Source organism: Arachis stenosperma, chromosome 9 (genome assembly GCF_014773155.1).
Source record: "Arachis stenosperma cultivar V10309 chromosome 9, arast.V10309.gnm1.PFL2, whole genome shotgun sequence".
In the NCBI taxonomy this organism is placed as follows: Eukaryota; Viridiplantae; Streptophyta; class Magnoliopsida; order Fabales; family Fabaceae; genus Arachis; species Arachis stenosperma.
Window position 1 is genome coordinate 145819613 of NC_080385.1, and position 23660 is coordinate 145843272.

The 23660-nt window shown below is 37.3% G+C and overlaps 1 protein-coding gene and 1 non-coding gene across 2 annotated transcripts; one reads left to right on the forward strand and one right to left on the reverse strand.

Moving 5' to 3' along the window:
- Positions 1-4091: 4091 nt before the first annotated feature.
- Positions 4092-4541, reverse strand: LOC130950028 (uncharacterized). The gene is made up of 2 exons (XM_057878595.1): positions 4441-4541; positions 4092-4230 (listed from the first exon to the last, which is right to left on the reverse strand). The coding sequence occupies exons 1-2, from the start codon at positions 4539-4541 to the stop codon at positions 4092-4094; spliced, it is 240 nt and encodes a 79-aa protein (XP_057734578.1).
- A 14272-nt stretch (positions 4542-18813) lies between these two features.
- Positions 18814-18921, forward strand: LOC130952467 (small nucleolar RNA R71). The gene has a single exon (XR_009074646.1). It is a non-coding gene; the product is annotated as a small nucleolar RNA R71 (small nucleolar RNA).
- The last annotated feature ends 4739 nt before the right edge of the window (positions 18922-23660 follow it).

Here is a 23660-nt window from a genome sequence, read left to right on the forward strand (position 1 = left end):
TAAAAAAAAATTAATTAAACATTTAGGCAACAAATTTGATTTATAAAGTATTATATAAAATCCACAATTATATTATATCATCATTGCAAAATACCATAAAATTAAAATCATAACTACTTCTAATTATATCATCATCACTTTTTAAAATACTATAATACTAGCCTAAGACATAACAACTTCAAACTATATCATCTAATTTTGCAAAAAAATACAACAAAAAAGAGTTGAAATAGCTAACTAACAACAAGTAGGTTTATCATCATGTCCACATACAAGTTCATGACTTTTACTCTCTAATATTTGCTATTCAAAATTTGTGATCTTAATTATAAGTTTGTTTTCCCTTTCAAAATAGTTTTTCTGTAAGAAAAATAAAAAATAATAAATTAAATATAGAACTACACATTTTTAATATTAATATTGTTTACTAAAGAAATATTTGAGAAAGAGAGGACAAACATATGTATAACATTTTTCTATTTGGATGCACAAAACAATTGAATTAGTATCAATACGAATCATGAAATCAACCATTATTTAAGCTAGATCAAGCATGATATATAAACGCAGGAAATGCAAATGGGAAGGCAAAATTGTTAGGAGTAATATAGAGAAGGAAGAGCAAGTTAAATTATGAAGGTACTTAGTCAGAAGCGCCATATGCTTTGTTACAATCAAATGCATCATTATCCTTTAATTTAATTTCTCTTTCTATTATTGGAAGAGTTCCATTCCCATTATACCTTTCAAAAAGATCAGATGCATGCATGGCGCAACAACTTCAAGCGACTTCAATGAGGATGTAAGGCTTGTGTTTTATTTGCGTCCACTCTTAATGTATTGCGCAATTAATTGTCAGTTTTTATAAAGAATAAAACACTATCTAAGTAGTACAATAGTAAGATCACACAATAAAATAAAATCCAACCGTAATGATTAAAATTTGATTTGCTTTTCTTTTCGTTCATCATGTGAATTTTGATAAGAATGTTATTCTCATAAAACAGTTAATACTTTATACTAAAAACATGTGATAATTTAAAAAAAATAATAGAAAAATGAAAGAGTAGCTATTTGGAGCAGCAGTTGCACTTATAATAGAGATGGCACAAGATTCAACTCATATAACTTGCAAAATATTTATCAAATTTGAGAATATAATTTTTGGTGATTACTTTTTTTAGCTACCGAAAAAGATACACTACTAGAAAATTAGTTATTACAGACAGATATTTTCAATGGATTTTATCCCATGGAAATACAGACAGAATTTCAGGGAGATTCTTTTGCCGGAAAACAAAAAAATGAATTAGCATAAATTATAGACGGAAAAGAGAATCCATCGATATTTCTATCGGAAAAATTAATTTTTTTCGTGAAAAATGATTACAGCCGAAAAACCTGTCTGTAATTTAAAAATTTTTGTCAGAAATATTAAAATAAGAGTTTAATTCTCGTTCCTCTCTTCATTTCTCAGAAGACCCCATCCTTCGCGGGCTCCTCACCTATCCCCTCCAAATCCTTCATTGGCGGCACCTCTCGCCATTGCACTGCCCTTGCCCGAAGCTCCATCACACCCCTTTCCCAATCTCTCCGTCACACCCGGTCACCAGTCTCTCTCTTTCAGCTTCGACGCCGATTAATTTCGCCACCCTCTCGACACCATTTTTTGTCGCTGCTCATTGAAGCTTGTCAGCGTCGTCGCCGCTTCTACCTTTTCTTCTTGTCGCCGTTGGTTCAGGTAGGCTCCGTCGTCCCTTCCGATAACATTAATTCTCTTGCCATTGTATCTGTTCTGTTCCGAAAACAATTTAGGGTTTTGTTACAGACACAGAGATGGCAAGCTTTATGTGAAGGAACTCCAATTTGTTGAGCATTGAATTGAATCAAATTGGGTATATTTTGAAATGGGCTTTGTTAAATATGCATTCTATCTGTTTGTTGTTTTGTCTATTTCTGACTTTCTGTTGTTGTTGTTGTTGTCTCTTTGAGGTTAATTAGCCTCATTCTTCTGACTTTCTAATTGTATTGTATCATTCAATTTTGTTAGGCCATAGCACATGATATCATGGTTTTGATCTTTTGGTACCGTGCTAATTCTGTAGATTTAAAGAGCAAAGATGCTTCCTAATCCTTTTATATGTTTATCTTTAAGGTATGCAATTACTACTTTACACTATAAAGTGATACGAGAAATTAGTTTTCTAGGTGAATCCAAAATATTTCATGATGGAATTTATATGATAACTTGACCTGTATTTTTAATGCATTAATATTTACAAGATAATAAAATCCTTTTATGTAACTACTCAATCAATTACTTTATTATGTGATTGATGATAATATCTAAAAGAGAACTATGATGCCATTGAAAAGTCAATGTTGACCAAAGTTGTGAATGCTTGTGGAATATAAGTTACGTTTATTGCTAATAATTCACATATTTCATTTTATTTTATTTGTTCAGCTTCTTTGTGTGGAGAACATCCGTATACTTCTCATGAGATGAAGATGCAGATGAATTGTTCATATAAGAAATTGTGCAAACTTTTCTGCTACATATCGTGGTTCAATAAATAATTTTGTAGATATATAGTTATTCAGGTTGATTATATATTTTTATATATATAAACTTATTAGTAATTATTGTTCACACCTACTGAATCTTGTGAATGGCACAAAACTATATCCACAACTGAAATATACCACAATCATTTGTTTCATCATCAGGTTCTTATTCTTCTTCTTCTTCATGAAGGGTTACTAAGATGTGGTAAGAGTTGCAGATCTCAAAAGAGGAAATATCTCTATTGAAGAGAAAGCCATCATCACTAAGTTGCATGCTTCTTTTGGCAATAGGTTAGTACTATTTACTACTACTCTATATGTATCTCAATGCCATTATGTATGTCCATCAAAAGAAAGAACAAAACTTGAAGCTATACACATGGACAAAGACACTGCAATTTGGTTCTTGTAATCTCAACACCTTAAATTAGGCCTCCATCTCCTCTTCGGCATCCATTTTTTATTCTTTTTATATAAGTCTAAGTTATAATTAATTTTTATTAGATGTACGGTATTTAAGTTTCTTATTTAAGTTTTCCATTCAGCCTTTCCAGACCTTTAGGAGAGTGGCTAAAAGATCATGGAACTGTTAGTTCTTTTTAATGATTCAACATTATTTCTTTGTTCATAATTTTCTTTATTGTTGTTATTACAATTATTGTTATTACACTTGCATGATGGATGATAAATATGTATAATGTGCTCGGTTATTATTACAATGATTGTTATTTTGATGAGTGGCTAAGATTGCACACTATATTTAGTAATGTAGTGAGGTTACTAAGATCTTGCACAGAAGGTATTTGTGGATTTGACGAGATGGTGGCAGGGAAGGAGAAGAAGTATTACATGCTTAGTGGGAAAGGGGGTGTGGGAAAAACAAGCTGTGCTGCCTCCCTTATTAAGGGCTGCAATCATTCCTCACTCTTAACCACTCCTTCATTCTTCTATATCTGGTGGTATTGATGAAACTGCCAAAAAGAAGAAAAGACGGTTGCTTCCTTCTTCTTCTTCTTCTTCTTCTGAGCTCAACCTTGTAATTCGGTTAGCTACTGACCAAACTATATCTTATCTGATTCTCTTTCATGGTTTTAGACTTGTTGGGCCTTTCTTAAACATAGGTTTCTTTGTTTGTTTCATGTTTGCTTATGTTGATAGGTCAGAGGTTTCATTTTCTATTGGGTCTTGCCTCCTTCCTCATCCAGACAAGGTACTAAGAGTGCTAAATTCTGATAAACCCATGTCATATTTATGTTTGGATTGGTAATTAGTGGAAGCTAATAGAATGGAATAAGATGGAGAGGAAAGCAAGGGAATGGAATGGAGTAGAGTGGTATAATCATATAATTGTTCTTTTCCATTATTTTGATATTTTTGTTATTAAAATAGAGTAATTTTTCATTCTATTTTTTTGATATATCAATGGAATATACTAATTTTGTTGGGGGAAAGAAATTAGCATTTTACATTGAATCCTATTCCTCCCAAATTAGAGGGAAGAAAACCAACACAAGATGGTGGCATTAGATGGAATTTATTCTATCATTTCCCATGTCCCTCCCACTTTCTAAAGTCCTGTTCTTTTTTTTAAGGTTGATAGAGGTGAGGAAAATGCTTTGCTTGTCAGCAACTATAATGGGGGAGTTCTTGCTATTGCTGATGGTGTTTTTGGGTATGCTACTCTCTCTCTCTCTCTTCTCTCTCTCTCTCTCTCTCTCTCTCTCTCTCTCTCTCTCTCTGTATCTAGCTCTTTCCTAGTGTAAAACTTCAATCATTGAACAAAAACAGAATATGAAACTTTGAAACTGGTTTTGATTAATTAACTTAACTGGAGTAAGATTACATCATATGTTAAAATTGAGCTGTATTAACATTATATTTTTCTCATTCTGTGCCACAGTTGGGCAGAAGAGGATGTGGATACTTCGTTGTTCCCACGTGAATTGCTGGCTAATACTTCTAATTTTTGTCATCTAACCACAGTTGTTGTTGTTGTTGTTGTTGTTGTTGTTGTTGTTGTTGTTGTTGTTATTATTATTATTATTATTATTATTATTATTATATTCATAAATTTGTGTGTTGAATTTAGGGTTGCACAGACCCGGACCGGCCCGAAGACCCGGACCGGCCCGAAGACCCGGACCGGCCCGAAGACCCGGACCGGCCCGAAGACCCGGTCCGGCCGGAAGACCCGGTCCGGCCCCGAAGGAATTTGGGCCGCGAAGACCCGAACCCGAAGTGACCCGGGGTGGACCCGGGAAAAAAAATGAAATCAGAAAGGAAAGTGAAGCCGGGACCGGGCCATGGCTCGGGTCACCCGGACCCGGCCCGGTGGCCCAGCCATATACACATTACACACACACAAACGCATTACAGGTTTGAGACTTTGAGCCTTTGAGGTTTCTAATTTGGGGGCAAGGGGCTAGGGCAACACAGAACACGCATCGCATTCACTGCCTCGTGCCTCCTTCAGCAGCTCAGCGCCTCAGCCTTCAGCCATTGAAGCTCACCCCCACACCCCAAGTCCCCACTCCGGCACTCCCCACGCCCCACTCCGGCTCTGGCAGTCGCCACTCCCCACGGCGCAGGCCGATCCGGTGACCCTGACCTCATCTTCTCTCCCCACGGCCCACTCCGAGTCTCGCGGCACGCACCACGCAGTCGCCGACTCCTCCCTTTCTCATCTCTTCACAACCCTCCGTGTTTCACCCCAGTCACCGCCGAAGCTCTTCGTTCGACAGACGACAGTGACGACGTACGGTGCTGCCCTACTTCTCGGCGACGTTGCTCTGCTCTACTCTGCTAGTCCTGCTCCCTCTGCTCTGCTCTCTTCTCCGGTCTTCTTTTCAGGTCTTCTGCTCAGGTAAGTAATTAATTTTATTATGTCATTAATATTCTGATTAAGGATTAGGGTTTTTGATAAATAGAATTTGTGAATTTTGGTTGTAGGTGTTGATTTTCATTATTAGAACTCTGATTAGGTGTGGCTGTTGATGTGTGTTTAGCTTATTTTTTGTTCTGATTCACTGTTTACTACTGATTTCTGGGTTTACTAATTCTTTAATGAGTAGGTGTGGATTTACTGATTCTTTACTGATTAGGTGTGGGTGTTGATGTGTGTTAAATGATTTGTTTATTATTTGTGACTTATTTATTTCAAGTAATAATCTTTTATATGAAAAATGAGTAATTTTATATGTTTTGTAGGTTTCACTAATGCATCCACATCACAAGGAACAAGTTGACAACATTAATGGCTATTGATAGAGGATGATTATTCTTATGTATTGTAAACCTTAACATTTTATTTGTATTGACTTAAATATTATTGTGTTATTTGTATTGACTTTAGACTAATGCATATTATTGTGTTATTTGTATTGACTTAAATATTTAGTGTTATTAGACAATATTAGTATTGGACTATTGATTGTGATGATGCTTTGGTATTGATTGTGATTATGTTTTAATTTTGAAGAAGGGTTGGTTACGGCCCGGTTTTCACCCGGTTTAATTGTGGCCCGAAAGACTGTTGGTTTCATCGGGTCTAGGACCGGGTCCGGGTCTAATAAATAGACCCGGTCTATATTTCGGGCCGGGTCTGGGTCACCTCAAACCCGGCTTCACCCGGCCCATGTGCACCCCAAGTTGATTTTATAAAAATAATACTCTAACACACTCTCTTTCTCTCTCTCTCTCTCTCTCTCTCTCTCATTGCACAGTAGTTGATTATTAGAAGACTAATTTGTGTGTTCGCTCAGAGATTTTTGGTCCAATCCTTTCAACTTTTTGTTTGGAGTTCAGGTTAGTGCAATTCTTGTGTTGTCTTTAACTTGTTGATCTGCAGATATATTATGATCACCAAGTGCTTCTTGATTATTTAATTTCAAAGGATATTGGAATAAGCTGTACTAAATATCTTTTGAGGTATTTTAAATTTTGTCGTCAATCACATTACTTTATCTTTCCTTGGTTTTAAATAAAATAGTTAGAAAAGGTTTTTATTGTTGTTGTAATTATTAATAACCGGGCAAAGATATAATCAAATCTTGTTATGGTGAATGGTCTCCATGATTTTGTGGTGACTGCAGGTACATGATTTTCATATCTTATTTTCAAAGGCAAAAAAATACTTTCTATTGATTCAGGTAAAGACCTTGAAGGCTTTAATAAAAAGAATAGTACTACTACTGTTCCATTATGGCCCTTTCCTTGTTGTATATAAAGGGGTGAGGCTGGTGGATCTTGAGGCATAGCACCCCTTACTTCTCCTATAGAAGCTTCAATATCTGATCTGATCTTCCATTAATTTAATTTGTAGCATAATGAGTGCTCTCCCCACAACACAAGAAAAAACAATCCCAGATGCCACCAACTACAAGGGTGCTCCGGCAGAGCGGTCAAAGACCAGTGGCTGGTTTGCCTCCACCATGATTATAGGTCACTTCTTCATTAATCAACTCATCATCATGATATGTATATATATCTCTTCTTCTAGCTAGTCTTATTGATTATATATGTAATAATAACAGGAGGAGAAGTGATGGAGAGGATGACGACACTAGGTATTGCGGTAAATTTGGTGGCGTACTTGACCGGTACCATGCACTTGGGCAATGCTGAATCTGCCAACGTTACCACTAACTTCTTGAGCACCTCATTCATGCTTTGTTTGCTTGGTGGATTTCTTGCTGACACCTTTCTTGGAAGGTACTATATATAGATTATATCCTTTTATCCCTTTTACTTTCTTTCTTTCTTTCAAGCTTCATTCTTCATTTCCTTCTTTCACTTTGATGATTGGCAGATACCGCACCATTGCCATCTTCACTGCTGTTCAAGCAATGGTAATATATATGTTTGTAACTTTTTCATACATGTATGTTTAATTTGTTTCTTGTTTCGATCTATTCGATAAAGATGGACATAAACCATATTCAGCTAGCATGTAGATCTATTTAATTAATTTATTAAACTCAGTTAATTAATCATTATACGCTGATGTCTAATAATAACGAAATAATAGATAAACAGGGGGTGGCGATCTTGGCTATGTCGACGAAAATACCAAGCTTACACCCTCCAAAATGCACAGGAGATAGTGGGGGACCTTGCGAAAGAGCCACCAGCAAACAGTTAACGGTGTTATACTTAGCTTAAAATTAAGTCCTAACTTCAAATGAGAATATATTTATGCGTTGGTGTAAAGGTTTAGGAAGCTCACTTTGATTGCTGCATTTTATATTATAGATTAACAATCAGCACAATGTTGATGAGTAAGCACAAACCTTCATCCAAGGCATGGAGACATTTTCAGGATCTAGTAGGTACATTTCATTTGCCATTGAACATTAATAAATAATAATATGCAAATATTTCTCTAAAAATAGTAGAAAAGACACTTACACAAATGGCTGAAAACATCAATTAAACACGGGTATTATTTTATGACTCCTTATTAGTAGGACATAATTTCCTAATAATAATAGATTCTAGTAGCTAGTTAGTATTAATATTATATGTGGCTTTTATGAAAGAAATCTTGTACTATAAATAAAAAATTTGGTATGACATAATGCTTAAATAATCATCACTTTCTCGTATAATTTTGCCTGTGTAATGTCCTTGAAATTCAAAGTAATAGTTTGTAGTAACTAATTTTTTGCTCTAGGATCTTGAGTTCGGGACCACGTTGTTTTCTATTTTATTGTGGTCTTCCATATGGTAGTTAATGTCCAGTTATAATAGATAGATGTCCAATCTAGAAGTGCTGAAGGTGAAGGAGGAAAGGAAGAGTATTGGAAGTAAGAGTTACTGTTTCTCTTTTTATAATATGTTTATCTCCTACAAATGGATTATGATTTTTAATTGAAAATTGTTTGGCTTACGCAGTTGTTTTTATTTGTTTTTTTATGCTTTCTGCAGGGGTTATCACTCCTCCAAAAATTATTGTGGCACGCAGAAAAAATCCAAAGGTCTTAGTAGAACAAGTCGCCAGGAGAAAGAGAAAACATTGAATGGATCTTAGAAGAATTGAACAACTTTAACTCGGTTTGGCCTTAATTTTAAACTAGGTTTATGTTTATATTTAGGCAATTCTGATAGTGGTTAGCTAAAAGAGCAGATTGTTTTATACAACTTTAGTGTATGCCACAGTACAGATTTTACAGGTTTTCTTTTTTTCAATGGTATTTGTTTTGAATTATAGTTGATGTATCAATACACTTTGTTGATGTATGGTTGTTACTTATTATTATAGTTGATGTATCAATATACTTTGTATTTTGAATTATATTGACTTGTTTGTTTATAGTACTTTTCATTTAGTTTGATAATACGATGAATTTGTTTATTTTTTGAAATAATATAAATATTCAAATACAAATTAGATAAAAATTTGTATTAAATTTATATTTATTTTGTATGAAAACAAGTTTATTTTGTAATGGAAAAATATAAAAAAAATTATATTTTACCTTACTGATGGATTTACAGATGGATTTTCTGTCTATAATTAGAGTGTGAGAAGATTTTCCAAAGTTCAAATTACAAACAAAGAATTTGTTGGAAAATTCGTCTATAATTACAAACAGAAAATCCGTCGAAAAATCTGTCTGTAATTATAGACGGAAAATCCGTCGAAAAGTTTGTCATCTTCGGGAAATGGATGGAGAATTTATAGAAGGAAAATCCGTCGGTAATTGGTAAAAATCCGTCGGTAATTTTCCGACGGAAAAAAATCCGTCGGTAAATAATTTCTGACGGGACTTTTACAGAAGGATAAAATCCATCGGTAATTTTGTCGGTTACCAAAAATCTGTCTCTAATAAAGACTAAATCTGTTTGTATTAATCCATTTTCTAGTTGTGGATAAATTAACGTATATATCCAATTTTCTTATATAGCTGGCCAACTCCCTAAATGCCTCCTAGCCTAATACTAGTTAGCTATATATACACCAAATGCATTAACGATAAGTGATTTTTTTTCAATCAAGAGCTTATTATTTTTAAAAAAAATTAAACTTTAACTACTAATGTTTAAAAGATAACATCTCGACTAATCATAAAACTAACAATTCATATCTAACAAATTATGCAAAGAAACTTAATCAATTAATTAATTACTAAATATTCTTAACAATTAACTCTTTAAAAGAATTCAACAAAAAGATAACATATTAAATGATTTACCTGTAGTGTAGTTCAATATCTAAGATGATAGCAGCTACAGATAGACGAACTATTTGATTGCAATACTCTTATTTTAAAGAAATAAACTACAACAACAACAAAGAATAAAAATATAAGGAATCTATAACAATAATCTAATACTAATGTTACTATGACTTCTATGACTACACACTAGCACTAACCCATAAATCAAACAAACCCCCCCCCCCCCAAAGACACTAGTTACCACATAACAAAAGCATCTTCAACCTATCTATCAACACAAATTACCAAATTTCCTATCTCTTAACAAGCCCATAAGAAAATCAACAATTATATACTTAGTGAACCAATTTTTTTTTATTTATGGCATCCAAAAATTAATAATAAAATCAATTTTTTGCATTGAACAATTCAAAAAGGCTGAAAATAATAGCACATGAGTAGAAGCCACTAAGCCAATTGGTGCATGAAATTGTGATCATCAACAATGGCGCCAAAAACTTGGTAGCGCTCTCAAACGTGAATCACACTCTATCACAACTCCGCACAACTAACCAGCAAGTGCACTGGGTCATCCAAGTAATACCTTACGTGAGTAAGGGTCGATCCCACGGAGATTGTTGGTATGAAGCAAGCTATGGTCATCTTGTAAATCTCAGTTAGGCGGATTCAAATGGTTATAATGGTTTTAGAAAATTAATAATAAATAAAGCATAAAATAAAGATAGAGATACTTATGTAAATCATTGGTGGGAATTTCAGATAAGTGTATGAAATGCTTTGTCCCTGTTGAATCTCTGCTTTCCTACTACCTTCCTTCAATCTTTCATACTCCTTTCCATGGCAAGTTGTATGTGGGGCATCACTGTTGTCAATAGCTACATCCCATCCTCTTAGTGAAAATGGTCCAAATGCTCTATCACAGCACGGCTAATCATCTGTCGGTTCTCGATCATGTCGGAATAGAATCCATTGATTCTTTTGCGTCTGTCACCACGCCCAACAATCGCGAGTTTGAAGCTCGTCACAGTTATTCAATTCCTGAATCCTACTCGGAATACCATAGACAAGGTTTAGACTTTCTGAATTCTCAAGAATGGCCGCCAATAATTCTAGCTTATACCACGAAGATTCTGACTATGGAATCCAAGAGATACTCGCTCGTTCTAAGGTAGAATGGAAGTGGTTGTCAGTCACGCGTTCATAGGTGAGAATGATGATGAGTGTCACGGATCATCACATTCATCATGTTAAAGTGCAACGAATATTTTAGAACAAGAATAAGCTTAATTGAATAGAAAATAGTAGTAATTGCATTAAAACTCGAGGTACAGCAGAGCTCTACACCCTTAATCTATGGTGTGTAGAAACTCCACTGTTAAAAATACATAAGTGATGGTCCAGGCATGGCCGAATGGCCAGCCCCCTTTGAAGGTCTAAAATTGCATACACTGATTAAAGATTAATCAAAAGACGTCTAATACAAAAGTAGAATGTCCTATTTATACTAGACTAGTTACTAGGGTTTACAGAAATAAGTCTAAATGCAGAAATCTACTTTCGGGGCCCACTTTGGTGTGTGCTTGGGTTGAGCTTGAGCTTTACACGTGTAGAGGCTTCTCTTGGAGTTAAACACCAAGTTGTTACGTGTTTTTGGCGTTTAACTCTGGTTTGTGACGTGTTTCTGGCGTTTTACTCCAGAATGCAGCATGGAACTGGCGTTGAACGCCAGTTTGCGTCATCTAAGCTCGAACAAAGTATAGACCATTATATACTGTTGTAAAGCTCTCGATGTCTACTTTCCAATGCCGTTGAGGGCGTGGTATTTGGATTTCGGTAGCTCCAGAAAATCTATTTCGAGTGTAGGGAGGTCAGAATCCAACAGAATCAGCAGTCCTTTGTCAGCCTGAATAAGATTTTTGCTCAGGTCCCCAAATTTCAGCCAGAAAATATCTGAAATCACAAAAAAAATACGCAAACTCATAGTAAAGTCCAGAAATGTGAATTTTACATAAAAACTAATAAAAACATCCCTAAAAGTAGCTAGATCCTACTAAAAACTACCTAAAAACAATGCCAAAAAGCATATGAATTATCCGCTCATCACAACACCAAACTTAAATTGTTGCTTGTCCCCAAGCAACTGAAAATCAAATAGGATAAAAAGAAGAGAATATACTATAAGTCTCAAAATATCAATGAATATTAGTTCTAATTAGATGAGCGGGACTTGTAGCTTTTTACTTCTGAACAGTTTTGGCATCTCACTTTATCCTATGAAGTTTAGAATGATTGGCATCTATAGGAACTCAGAGTTTAGATAGTGTTATTAATTCTCCTAGTTAAGTATGTTGATTCTTGAACACAGCTACTTTTATGAGTCTTGGTCGTGGCCCTAAGCACTTTGTTTTCCAATATTACCACCGGATACACAAATGCCACAAACACATGACTGGGTGAACCTTTTCAGATTGTGACTCAGCTTTGCTAAAGTCCCCAGTTAGAGGTGTCCAGAGCTCTTAAGCACACTCTTTTGCTTTGGATCACGACTTTAACCACTCAGTCTCAAGCTTTTCACTTGGACCTGCATGCCACAAGCACATGGTTAGGGACAGCTTGATTTAGCCGCTTAGACCTGGATTTTATCTCCTTGGGCCCTCCTATCCATTGATGCTCAAAGCCTTGAATCCTTTTTACCCTTGCCTTTTGGTTTTAAGGGCTATTGGCTTTTTTTGCTTGCTTTTTTTCTTTTTCTTTTATATTTTTTTGGCCACTTTTTTTTCCCGCAAGCTTTGTTCTTCACTGCTTTTTCTTGCTTCAAGAATCAATTTTATGATTTTTTAGATTATCAATAACATTTCTCTTGTTCATCATTCTTTCAAGAGCCAACAATTTTAACATTCATAAACAACAAGATCAAAAATATGCACTGTTCAAGCATTCATTCAGAAAACAAAAAGTATTGTCACCACATCAATATAATTAAACTAAATTCAAGGATGAATTCGAAACTCATGTACTTCTTGTTCTTTTATATTAAAAACATTTTTCATTTAAGAAAGGTGAAGGATTCATGGAATTATTAAGTTACTAAATACTAATGATCATGTAGTAAAGACTCAAAACATAGACAAACATGAAGCTTAAAAATCGAAAAACAGAGAGATAAGAACAAGGAAGTTAAGGAATGAGTCCACCTTAGTGAGGGTGGCGCCTTCTTCTTGAAGGACCAATGGCGTCCTTGACCTCTTCTATGTCTCTTTCTTGCCTTTGTTGCTTGATCCCTAGTGATTTTGGTGCTCCTATCCTTAGTTGCTCCCAATAATTGTGTGGAGAAAATTGTATCCCCTGAGGTATCTCAGGAATTTTTTTGATGAGGGAATTCCTCATGCTCTTGTTGAGGTCCATGAGTGGGCTCTCTTGATGTGCAGTCAAATGCTCTACTACTGAGCTATGGACCCTTGAGATGAATCTCTCCATCTCCAATGACTCGGAGGTGGAAGCATTTATCTTCTCTTTCCTCTTTCTAGAGGTTTCTCCAGCCTTAGGTACCATAAATGGTTATGGAAAAACAAAAAAAAACTCTGCTTTTATCACACCAAACTTAGAATGTTGCTCATCCTAGAGCAAAAGAAGAAAGAATAGAAGAAGAAGAAGAAGATATAGAGGAGAGGGAGAGAAGTGTGGGTTCGGCCATTTAGGGTGGGTTTGGGTGGGAAAGAGATTTTGAATTCGAAGGTAGGTGGGGTTTATATGGAAGAGTGGATGGATGTGAAGAAGAGAGAAGGTTAGTTGAGGTAGGTGCGGATCCTGTAGGGTCCACAGATCCTGAGGTGTCAAAGATTTATCATTCCTACACCAATGAGGCGTGTAAAATGCCCTATGTATGCAATCCTGGCGTTTAACGCCAGATTGATGCTTGTTTCTGGCGTTAAACGCCAGCTCTATGCTTGTTTTGGGCGTTCAACGCCAGTTTGCAGCATGTTTCTGGCGTTGAACGCCAGTTCCATGCTTGTTTCTGGCGTTTAACGCCAACTCACCTCAGGGTGTAATACTGGCATTTAAACGCCAGACTGCTGCTTATTTCTGGCGTTCATCGCCAGATTCATGCTCTGTTCTGGCATTGAACGCCAGCCAGATGCTCCTTACTGGCGTTTAAACGCCAGTAAGCTCTTCCTCCAGGGTGTGCTGTTTCTTCTGCTGTTTTTAATTCTGTTTTTAATTTTAGTATTTGTTTTGTGACTCCACACGATCATGAACCTAATAAAATATAAAAGAACAATAAAAATATAAATAATTAAAATTTGGGTTACCTCCCAATAAGCGTTTTTTTAATGTCAATAGCTTGACAATAAGCTCTCATGGAGCTTAACAAATGTTCAGAGCATTGTTGGGACCTCCTGGTGCACGAAATTGTGATCACTACAACTTCGCACAACTAACCAGCAAGTGCACTGGGTCGTCCAAGTAATACCTTACGCGAGTAAGGGTCGATCCCACGGAGATTGGTGGTATGAAGCAAGCTATGGTCATCTTGTAAATCTCAGTCAGGCAAACTCAAATGGATATGGTGATGAACGAAAATAACATAAAAGATAAAGATAGGGATACTTATGTATATCATTGGTGTAAGAGCTTCAGACAAGTGTATGAAGATGCCTTCCCTTCCGTCTCTCTGCTTTCCTACAGTCTTCATCCAATCCTTTCTTACTCCTTTCCATGGCAAGCTCGTGTAGGGTCTCACTGTTGTCAGCAGCTACCTCCCATCCGCGCAGTGAAAGCTAATGCAGAGCACTCTGTCACAGTGCCGCCAATCACCGGTTTGGTTCCCTCCTCTACCGGAATAGAATCACTCTTTTGCGTCTGTCACTAACGCCCAGTAGATTACAAGTTTGAAGCACGTCACAGTCATTCAATCATTGAATCCTACTCAGAATACCACAGACAAGGTTTAGACCTTCCGGATTCTCTTGAATGCCGCCATCAGGTCCTGCCTATACCACGAAGATTCCGAAGAATCCAAGAGATATTCACTAAGCCTCGGATGCTTGTAGAACAAGAATGGTTGTCAGTCACCTTGTTCATGGGTGAGAATGGTGATGGGCGTCAATCATCACCTTCATCATGTTGAAGAACAAGTGATATCTTGGATAAAGAACAAGTGGAATTTGAATGGAAGAACAATAGTAATTGCATTAATACTCGAGGTACAGCAGAGCTCCACACCCTTAATCTATGGTGTGTAGAAACTCCACCGTTGAAAATACATAAGAACAAGGTCTAGGCATGGCCGAATGGCCAGCCTCCCCAAGAGGGTTTAATCATCAAAACATGATCAAAAGATAGATACCAAGATCTGATCTAAGAACTAGATGTCCAAAGATGAAAATACAATAGTAAAAGGTTCTATATATAGAAAACTAGTAGCCTAGGGTGTACAAAGATGAGTAAATGACATAAAAATCCACTTCCGGGCCCACTTGGTGTGTGCTTGGGCTGAGCAATGAAGTAATTTTCGTGTAGAGACTCTTCCTGGCGTTTAACTCCAGCTTTTATGCCAGTTTGGGCGTTTAACTCCCATTTAGGTGCCAGTTTGGGCGTTTAACGCTGGGAATTTTGAGGCCGGATTGCTTCGCGGGTTTGGGCCATCAAATCTTGGACAAAGTATGGACTATTATATATTGCTGGAAATCCCTGGATGTCTACTTTCCAACGCCGTTGAGAGCGCGCCAATTGGGCTTCTGTAGCTCCAGAAAATCCACTTCGAGTGCAGGGAGGTCAGAATCCAACAGCATCTGCAGTCCTTTTTAGTCTCTGGATCAGATTTTGCTCAGAACCTTCAATTTCAGCCAGAAAATACCTGAAATCACAGAAAAACACACAAACTCATAGTAAAGTCCAGAAAAGTGAATTTTAACTAAAAACTAATAAAAATATAATAAAAACTAAACTAAAACTACTAAAAACATACTAAAAACAATGCCAAAAAGCATACAAATTATCCGCTCATCACAACACCAAACTTAAATTGTTGCTTGTCCCCAAGCAACTGAAAATCAAATAAGATAAAAAGAAGAGAATATACTATAAACTCCAAATTATCAATGAAACTAAGCTCCAAATTAGATGAGCGGGACTAGTAGCTTTTTGCCTCCGAACAGTTTTGGCATCTCACTTTATCCTTTGAAATTCAGAATGATTGGCTTCTTTAGGAACTCCGAATCCAGATAGTGTTATTGATTCTCCTAGTTAAGTATGATGAATCTTGAACACAGCTACTTATTGAGTCTTGGCCGTGGCCCAAAGCACTCTGTCTTCCAGTATTACCACCGGATACATACATGCCACAGACACATAATTGGGTGAACCTTTTCAGATTGTGACTCAGCTTTGCTAAAGTCCCCAATTAGAGGTGTCCAAGGTTCTTAAGCACACTCTTATTGCCTTGGATCACAACTTTATTTCTTTCTTTTTCTTTTCTTTTTCTTTCTCCCTTTTTTTTCGTTTTTCTGCTTCTCTTTTTTTTTTTTTTTTTTTGTATTCACTGCTTTTTCTTGCTTCAAGAATCATTTTTATGATTTTTCAGATCCTCAGTAACATGTCTCCTTTTTCATCATTCTTTCAAGAGCCAACAATTTTTAACATTCATGAACAACAAATTCAAAAGACATATGCACTGTTCAAGCATACATTCAGAAAACAAAATTGTTGCCACCACATCAAACTAATTAAGCTAGTTTTAAAGATGAATTTGAAATCCTGTACTTCTTGTTCTTTTGATTAAAAACAGTTTCATTTAAGAAAGGTGATGGATTCATATCATAGCTTTAAGGCATAGACACTAAGACACTAATGATCATAAGACACAAACATGGATAAACATAAAGCACTAAAATTCGAAAAACAGAAAAATAAAGAACAAGGAGATTAAAGAACGGGTCCACCTTAGTGATGGCGGCTCTTTCTTCTTCTTGAAGATCCTATGGAGTGCTTGAGCTCCTCAATGTCTCTTCCTTGTCTTTGTTGCTCCTCTTTCATGATCCTTTGATCTTCTCCAATTTCATGGAGGAGGATGGCATGTTCTTGGTGCTCCACCCTTAGTTGTCCCATGTTGGAACTCAATTCTCCTAGGGAGGTGTTCAGTTGCTCCCAGTAGTCTTGTGGAGGGAAGTGCATCCCTTGAGGTATCTCAGGGATTTCTTGATGAGAGGGGTCTCTTGTTTGCTCCATCTTCTTCTTAGTGATGGGCTTGAGGTCATGCCTTCTCAGTTGAACCGGCTTTGGATGCCATAAATGGTTATGGAAAAGCAAAAAGCAATGCTTTTACCACACCAAACTTAAAAGGTTTGCTCGTCCTCGAGCAAAAGAAGAGGGAAGAGAGTAGAAGAAGAAGAAATGGAGGAGAGGGAGATGGCTTTGTGTTCGGCCATGTATGGGGAGAAGTGGTGGTTTATGAAGGATGGATGTGAGTGGTGAAGAGAAAGAGATGTTGAGGTGATTGGTGAATGGGTGAAGAAGAAGAGAAAGAGTGGTGGGGTTTATGGGGATCCTGTGGGGTCCACAGATCCTTAGGTGTCAAGGAAAAGTCATCCCTGCACCAAATGGCATCAAAATCCACGTTTTGAGCCATTTCTGGCGTTAAACGCCGGGCTGGTGCCCATTCCTGGCGTTTAACGCCAGGTTGGTGCCCTTTACTGGCGTTTAACGCCAGTCTGGTGCCCCTTTCTGGCGTTAAACGCCCAGAATGGCACCAGACTGGGCGTTAAACGCCCATCTGCTAGCCTGACTGGCGTTTAAACGCCAGCAGGTTCTTCCTCCAGGGTGTGCTGTTTTTCTTCCTGTTTTTCATTCTGTTTTTGCTTTTTCAATGGATTTTGTGACTTCTTATGATCATCAACCTACAAAAAAACATAAAATAACAAAAGAAAATAGTCAAAATATAACATTGGGTTGCCTCCCAACAAGCGCTTCTTTAATGTCAGTAGCTTGACAGATGGCTCTCATGGAGCCTCACAAATGATCAGAGCAATGTTGGAACCTCCCAACACCAAACTTAGAGTTTGAATGTGGGGGTTCAACACCAAACTTAGAGTTTGGTTGTGGCCTCCCAACACCAAACTTAGAGTTTGACTGTGGGGGCTCTATTTGTCTCTGATTTGAGAGAAGCTCTTCAAGCTTCCTCTCCATGGTGACAGAGGGATATCCTTGAGCCTTAAACACCAAGGATTCTTCATTCACTTGAATGATTAGTTCACCTCCATCAACATCAATCACAGCCTTTGCTGTGGCTAGGAAGGGTCTGCCAAGGATGATGGATTCATCCATGCACTTCCCAGTCTCTAGGACCATGAAATCAGTAGGGATGTAGTGGTCTTCAATCTTAACCAAAACATTCTCTACAAGTCCAATGGAATCTCTATGGTCTCATTTTGAGCCTCAGATTCCCATGGTTCCTCATTTGGGGAACTCAGAGGAGGTTGGTGCACGCCCATTGAGGTCTTCCTCAGTGGCGTCCACCTCCTCTCTTTCCTCTCCATATTCGGCCATGGTTGTGGCTTTGCACTCTCCTTTTGGATTTTCTTCTGTATTACTTGGGAGAGTACTAGGAGGGAGTTCAGTAACTTTCTTACTCAGCTGACCCACTTGTCCTTCCATATTCCTAATGGAGGACCTTGTTTCAGTCATGAAACTTTGAGTGGTCTTTATTAGATCAGAGACCATTGTTGCTAAGTCAGAGGGGTTCTGCTTAGGATTCTCTGTCTGTTGCTGAGAAGATGATGGAAAAGGCTTGCCATTTGCTAAACCTGTTTCTTCCACCATTATTGTTCTGAGCCAAAATGGCATTCAGAGCATCAATCTCAAGAACTCCTTTCTTCTGACTAATCCCATTGTTCACAGGATTTCTTTCAGAAGTGTACATGAATTGGTTAATTGCAACCATTTCAATGAGCTCTTGAGCTTCTGTAGGCGTCTTCTTCAAATGAAGAGATCCTCCAGCAGAGCTATCCAAAGACATCTTGGATAGTTCAGAGAGACCATCATAGAAAATACCTATGATGCTCCATTCAGAAAGCATGTCTGAGGGACATTTTCTGATTAATTGTTTGTATCTTTCCCAAGCTTCATAGAGGGATTCTCCATCCTTCTGTCTGAAGGTTTGGACTTCCACTCTAAGCTTACTCAATTTTTGAGGTGGAAAGAACTTTTGCCAAGAAGGCATTGACTAGCTTTTCCCATGAGTCTAGACTTTCTTTAGGTTGTGAGTCCAACCAAGTCCTAGCTCTGTCTCTTACAGCAAAAGGGAATAGCATCAGTCTATAGACCTCAGGGTCAATCCCATTAGTCTTGACTGTGTCACAGATTTGCAAGAACTCAGCTAAAAACTGATGAGGATCTTCCATTGGAAGTCCATGGAACTTGCAATTCTGTTGCATTAGAGAAACTAATTGAGACTTAAGCTCAAAGTTGTTTGCTCCAATGGCAGGGATAGAGGTGCTTCTCCCATAGAAGTTGGGAGTAGGTGCAGTAAAGTCACCCAGCACCTTCCTTGCATTGTTGGCATTGTTGTAGTTTTCGGCTGCCATGTCTTCTTCTTCTTTGAAGAATTCGGTCAGGTTCTTTCAGGTTCAGGGTCAGCTTCAACAAGAATGCCTTTGTCTTTGTTCCTGCTCATATGAAAGAGAATAGAACAAGAAAATATGGAATCCTCTATGTCACAGTATAGAGATTCCTTTAAGTGTCAGAGGAAGAAAAATGGAAGACAGAAGTAGAAAATTCGAACTTATCAAAGAAGATGGAGTTCGAATTTTGCATTAAGGAATAGAGTTAGTCCAAAAATAGAAGGATGTGAGAAGAAGGGAAGTAATTTTCGAAAATTAAGTAAAAGATTTTGAAAACATTTTGAAAAACACTTAATTGATTTTCGAAAATTAAGAATAGAAAAAGAATCAATTGATTTTTGAAAAAGATTTTGAAATTAGAAATCAAAAAGATTTGATTGAAAGCTAATTTGAAAAAGATGTGGTTAAAAAGATATGATTAGTTTTAAAAAGATGTGATTGAAAAGATATGATTTGAAAACAATTTTAAAAAGATTTGATTTGAAAACAATTTTAAAAAGATATGATTTGAAAATAATTTTAAAAGATATGATTTTAAAAATTAATGACTTGCCTAACAAGAAAAGATATGATTCAAACATAAAACCTTCCTTAACAGAAGAGGCAAAAAATGTTCAATCAAATCATTAATTGTTAGTAAGTATCTTTGAAAAAGGAAAGAAATTAATTTTGAAAACATTTGATTGAAAAGATATGATTTGAAAAAGATTTGATTTTGAAAAACTTTGAAAACTTGAAAAAAATTGATTTTGAAAACAAAATCTTCCCCCTTTGCCATCCTGGCGTTAAACGCCCAGAATGTGCACATTCTGGCGTTTAACGCCCAAACCTATACCTTTTTGGGCGTTAAACGCCCAACCAGGCACCCTGGCTGGCGTTTAAACGCCAGTCTGTCTTCTTCACTGGGCATTTTTGAATGCCCAGCTTTTTCTGTGTGATTCCTCTGCAGTATGTTCTGAATCTTCAATTCTCTGTATTATTGACTTGAAAAGACACAAATTAAAAATATTTTTGGATTTTTAATAATGGGGAATAATCAAAATGCAAATAAAATCAAATAACAATGCATGCAAGACACCAAACTTAGCAGTTTGTATACTACTGACACTAACAAAATGAGAATGCATATGAAAAATAACAAAACACTCAAGTCAATAGAATTCAAAGATCAAAACAAGAAAATCATCAAGAACAACTTGAAGATTAATTAAGACACATGCATGAATTCGAAAAATGCAAGAAGAATAGAAACATGCAATTGACACCAAACTTAAAATGAGACACTAGACTTAAAACAAGAAATATTTTTGGTTTTTATGATTTTGTAATTTTTTTGGGTTTTTTCGAAAATTAAGTGAAAAGGAAAATAAAGGTATCAAAATTCTTAATGAGAATTCCAGGAATCATGCAATGTTAGTCTAAAGCTTTAGTCTAAAGGAATTAGACATGGCCGGCTAAGCTTCAGCAAGACATTGCATTCAAGAGCTAAATTGATGATGATCAATCAGCTTTGGTGATGATAAGAACATCACCTTGAAACACTAGAATTCATTCTTAAGAACTCTGAAGAAAAATAATACCTAATCTAAGTAACAAGATGAACCGTCAGTTGTCCATACACAAGAACAATCCCCGGCAACGGCGCCAAAAACTTGGTGCACGAAATTGTGATCACTACAACTTCGCACAACTAACCAGCAAGTGCACTGGGTCGTCCAAGTAATACCTTACGCGAGTAAGGGTCGATCCCACGGAGATTGGTGGTATGAAGCAAGCTATGGTCATCTTGTAAATCTCAGTCAGGCAAACTCAAATGGATATGGTGATGAACGAAAATAACATAAAAGATAAAGATAGGGATACTTATGTATATCATTGGTGTAAGAGCTTCAGACAAGTGTATGAAGATGCCTTCCCTTCCGTCTCTCTGCTTTCCTACAGTCTTCATCCAATCCTTTCTTACTCCTTTCCATGGCAAGCTCGTGTAGGGTCTCACTGTTGTCAGCAGCTACCTCCCATCCGCGCAGTGAAAGCTAATGCAGAGCACTCTGTCACAGTGCCGCCAATCACCGGTTTGGTTCCCTCCTCTACCGGAATAGAATCACTCTTTTGCGTCTGTCACTAACGCCCAGTAGATTACAGGTTTGAAGCACGTCACAGTCATTCAATCATTGAATCCTACTCAGAATACCACAGACAAGGTTTAGACCTTCCGGATTCTCTTGAATGCCGCCATCAGGTCCTGCCTATACCACGAAGATTCCGAAGAATCCAAGAGATATTCACTAAGCCTCGGATGCTTGTAGAACAAGAATGGTTGTCAGTCACCTTGTTCATGGGTGAGAATGGTGATGGGCGTCAATCATCACCTTCATCATGTTGAAGAACAAGTGATATCTTGGATAAAGAACAAGTGGAATTTGAATGGAAGAACAATAGTAATTGCATTAATACTCGAGGTACAGCAGAGCTCCACACCCTTAATCTATGGTGTGTAGAAACTCCACCGTTGAAAATACATAAGAACAAGGTCTAGGCATGGCCGAATGGCCAGCCTCCCCAAGAGGGTTTAATCATCAAAACATGATCAAAGATAGATACCAAGATCTGATCTAAGAACTAGATGTCCAAAGATGAAAATACAATAGTAAAAGGTTCTATATATAGAAAACTAGTAGCCTAGGGTGTACAAAGATGAGTAAATGACATAAAAATCCACTTCCGGGCCCACTTGGTGTGTGCTTGGGCTGAGCAATGAAGTAATTTTCGTGTAGAGACTCTTCCTGGCGTTTAACTCCAGCTTTTATGCCAGTTTGGGCGTTTAACTCCCATTTAGGTGCCAGTTTGGGCGTTTAACGCTGGGAATTTTGAGGCCGGATTGCTTCGCGGGTTTGGGCCATCAAATCTTGGACAAAGTATGGACTATTATATATTGCTGGAAAGCCCTGGATGTCTACTTTCCAACGCCGTTGAGAGCGCGCCAATTGGGCTTCTGTAGCTCCAGAAAATCCACTTCGAGTGCAGGGAGGTCAGAATCCAACAGCATCTGCAGTCCTTTTTAGTCTCTGGATCAGATTTTTGCTCAGAACCTTCAATTTCAGCCAGAAAATACCTGAAATCACAGAAAAACACACAAACTCATAGTAAAGTCCAGAAAAGTGAATTTTAACTAAAAACTAATAAAAATATAATAAAAACTAAACTAAAACTACTAAAAACATACTAAAAACAATGCCAAAAAGCATACAAATTATCCGCTCATCACCTCCCAACACCAAACTTAGAGTTTGAATGTAGGGGTTCAACACCAAACTTAGAGTTTAGTTGTGGCCTCCCAACACCAAACTTAGAGTTTGACTGTGGGGGCTTTGTTTGACTCTGTATTGAAAGAAGTTTTTCATGATTTCTCTCCATAGTTGCAGAGGAAGATCCTTGAGCTTTAAACAGAAGGTAGTCCCTATTCAATTGAAGGACTAGCTCTCCTCTGTCAACATCAATCAAGCTCCTGCTATGGCTAGGAAGGGTCTTCCATGAATGATGGATTCATTCTCCTCATTCCCAGTGTCTAAGATTATGAAATCAGCAGGGATGTAAAGGTCTTTAACCTTCACTAACACGTCCTCTACCAATCCATAAGCTTGTTTTATTGACTTGTCTGCCATCTCTAATGAGATTCTTACAGCTTGTACCTCAAAGATCCCCAGCTTCTCCATTACAGAGAGTGTATAAGATTTATACCTGACCCCAGGTCACACAGAGCCTTCTCAATGGTCATGGTGCCTATGGTACAGGATATTAAGAATTTACCAGGATCTTGTTTCTTTTGAGGTAGAGTTTCTTGAACCCATGTATCTAGTTCACTAATGAGCAAGGGATATTCATCTTCCCAAGTCTCATTACCAAACAACTTGGCATTCAGCTTCATGATGGCTCCTAGATATTGAGCAACTTGCTCTTCAGTTACATCTTCATCCTCTTCAGAGGAGGAATAGTTCTCAGAGCTTATGAATGGCAAAAGGAAGTTCAATGGAATCTCTATGGTCTCTATATGAGCCTCAAATTCCTTTAGGTCCTCAATAGGGAACTCCTTTCTGTCTAGAGGACGTCCTATGAGGTCTTCCTCATTGGGATTCACGTCCTCTCCTTCCTCCTTGGATTCGGCCATTTTGATTATATCAATGGCCTTGCACTCTCTTTTTGGATTCTCTTCTGTATTGCTTGGGAGAGCACTAGGAGAAGTTTCAGTGATTTTCTTACTCAGCTGACCCACTTGTGCCTCCAAATTTTTAATGGAGGA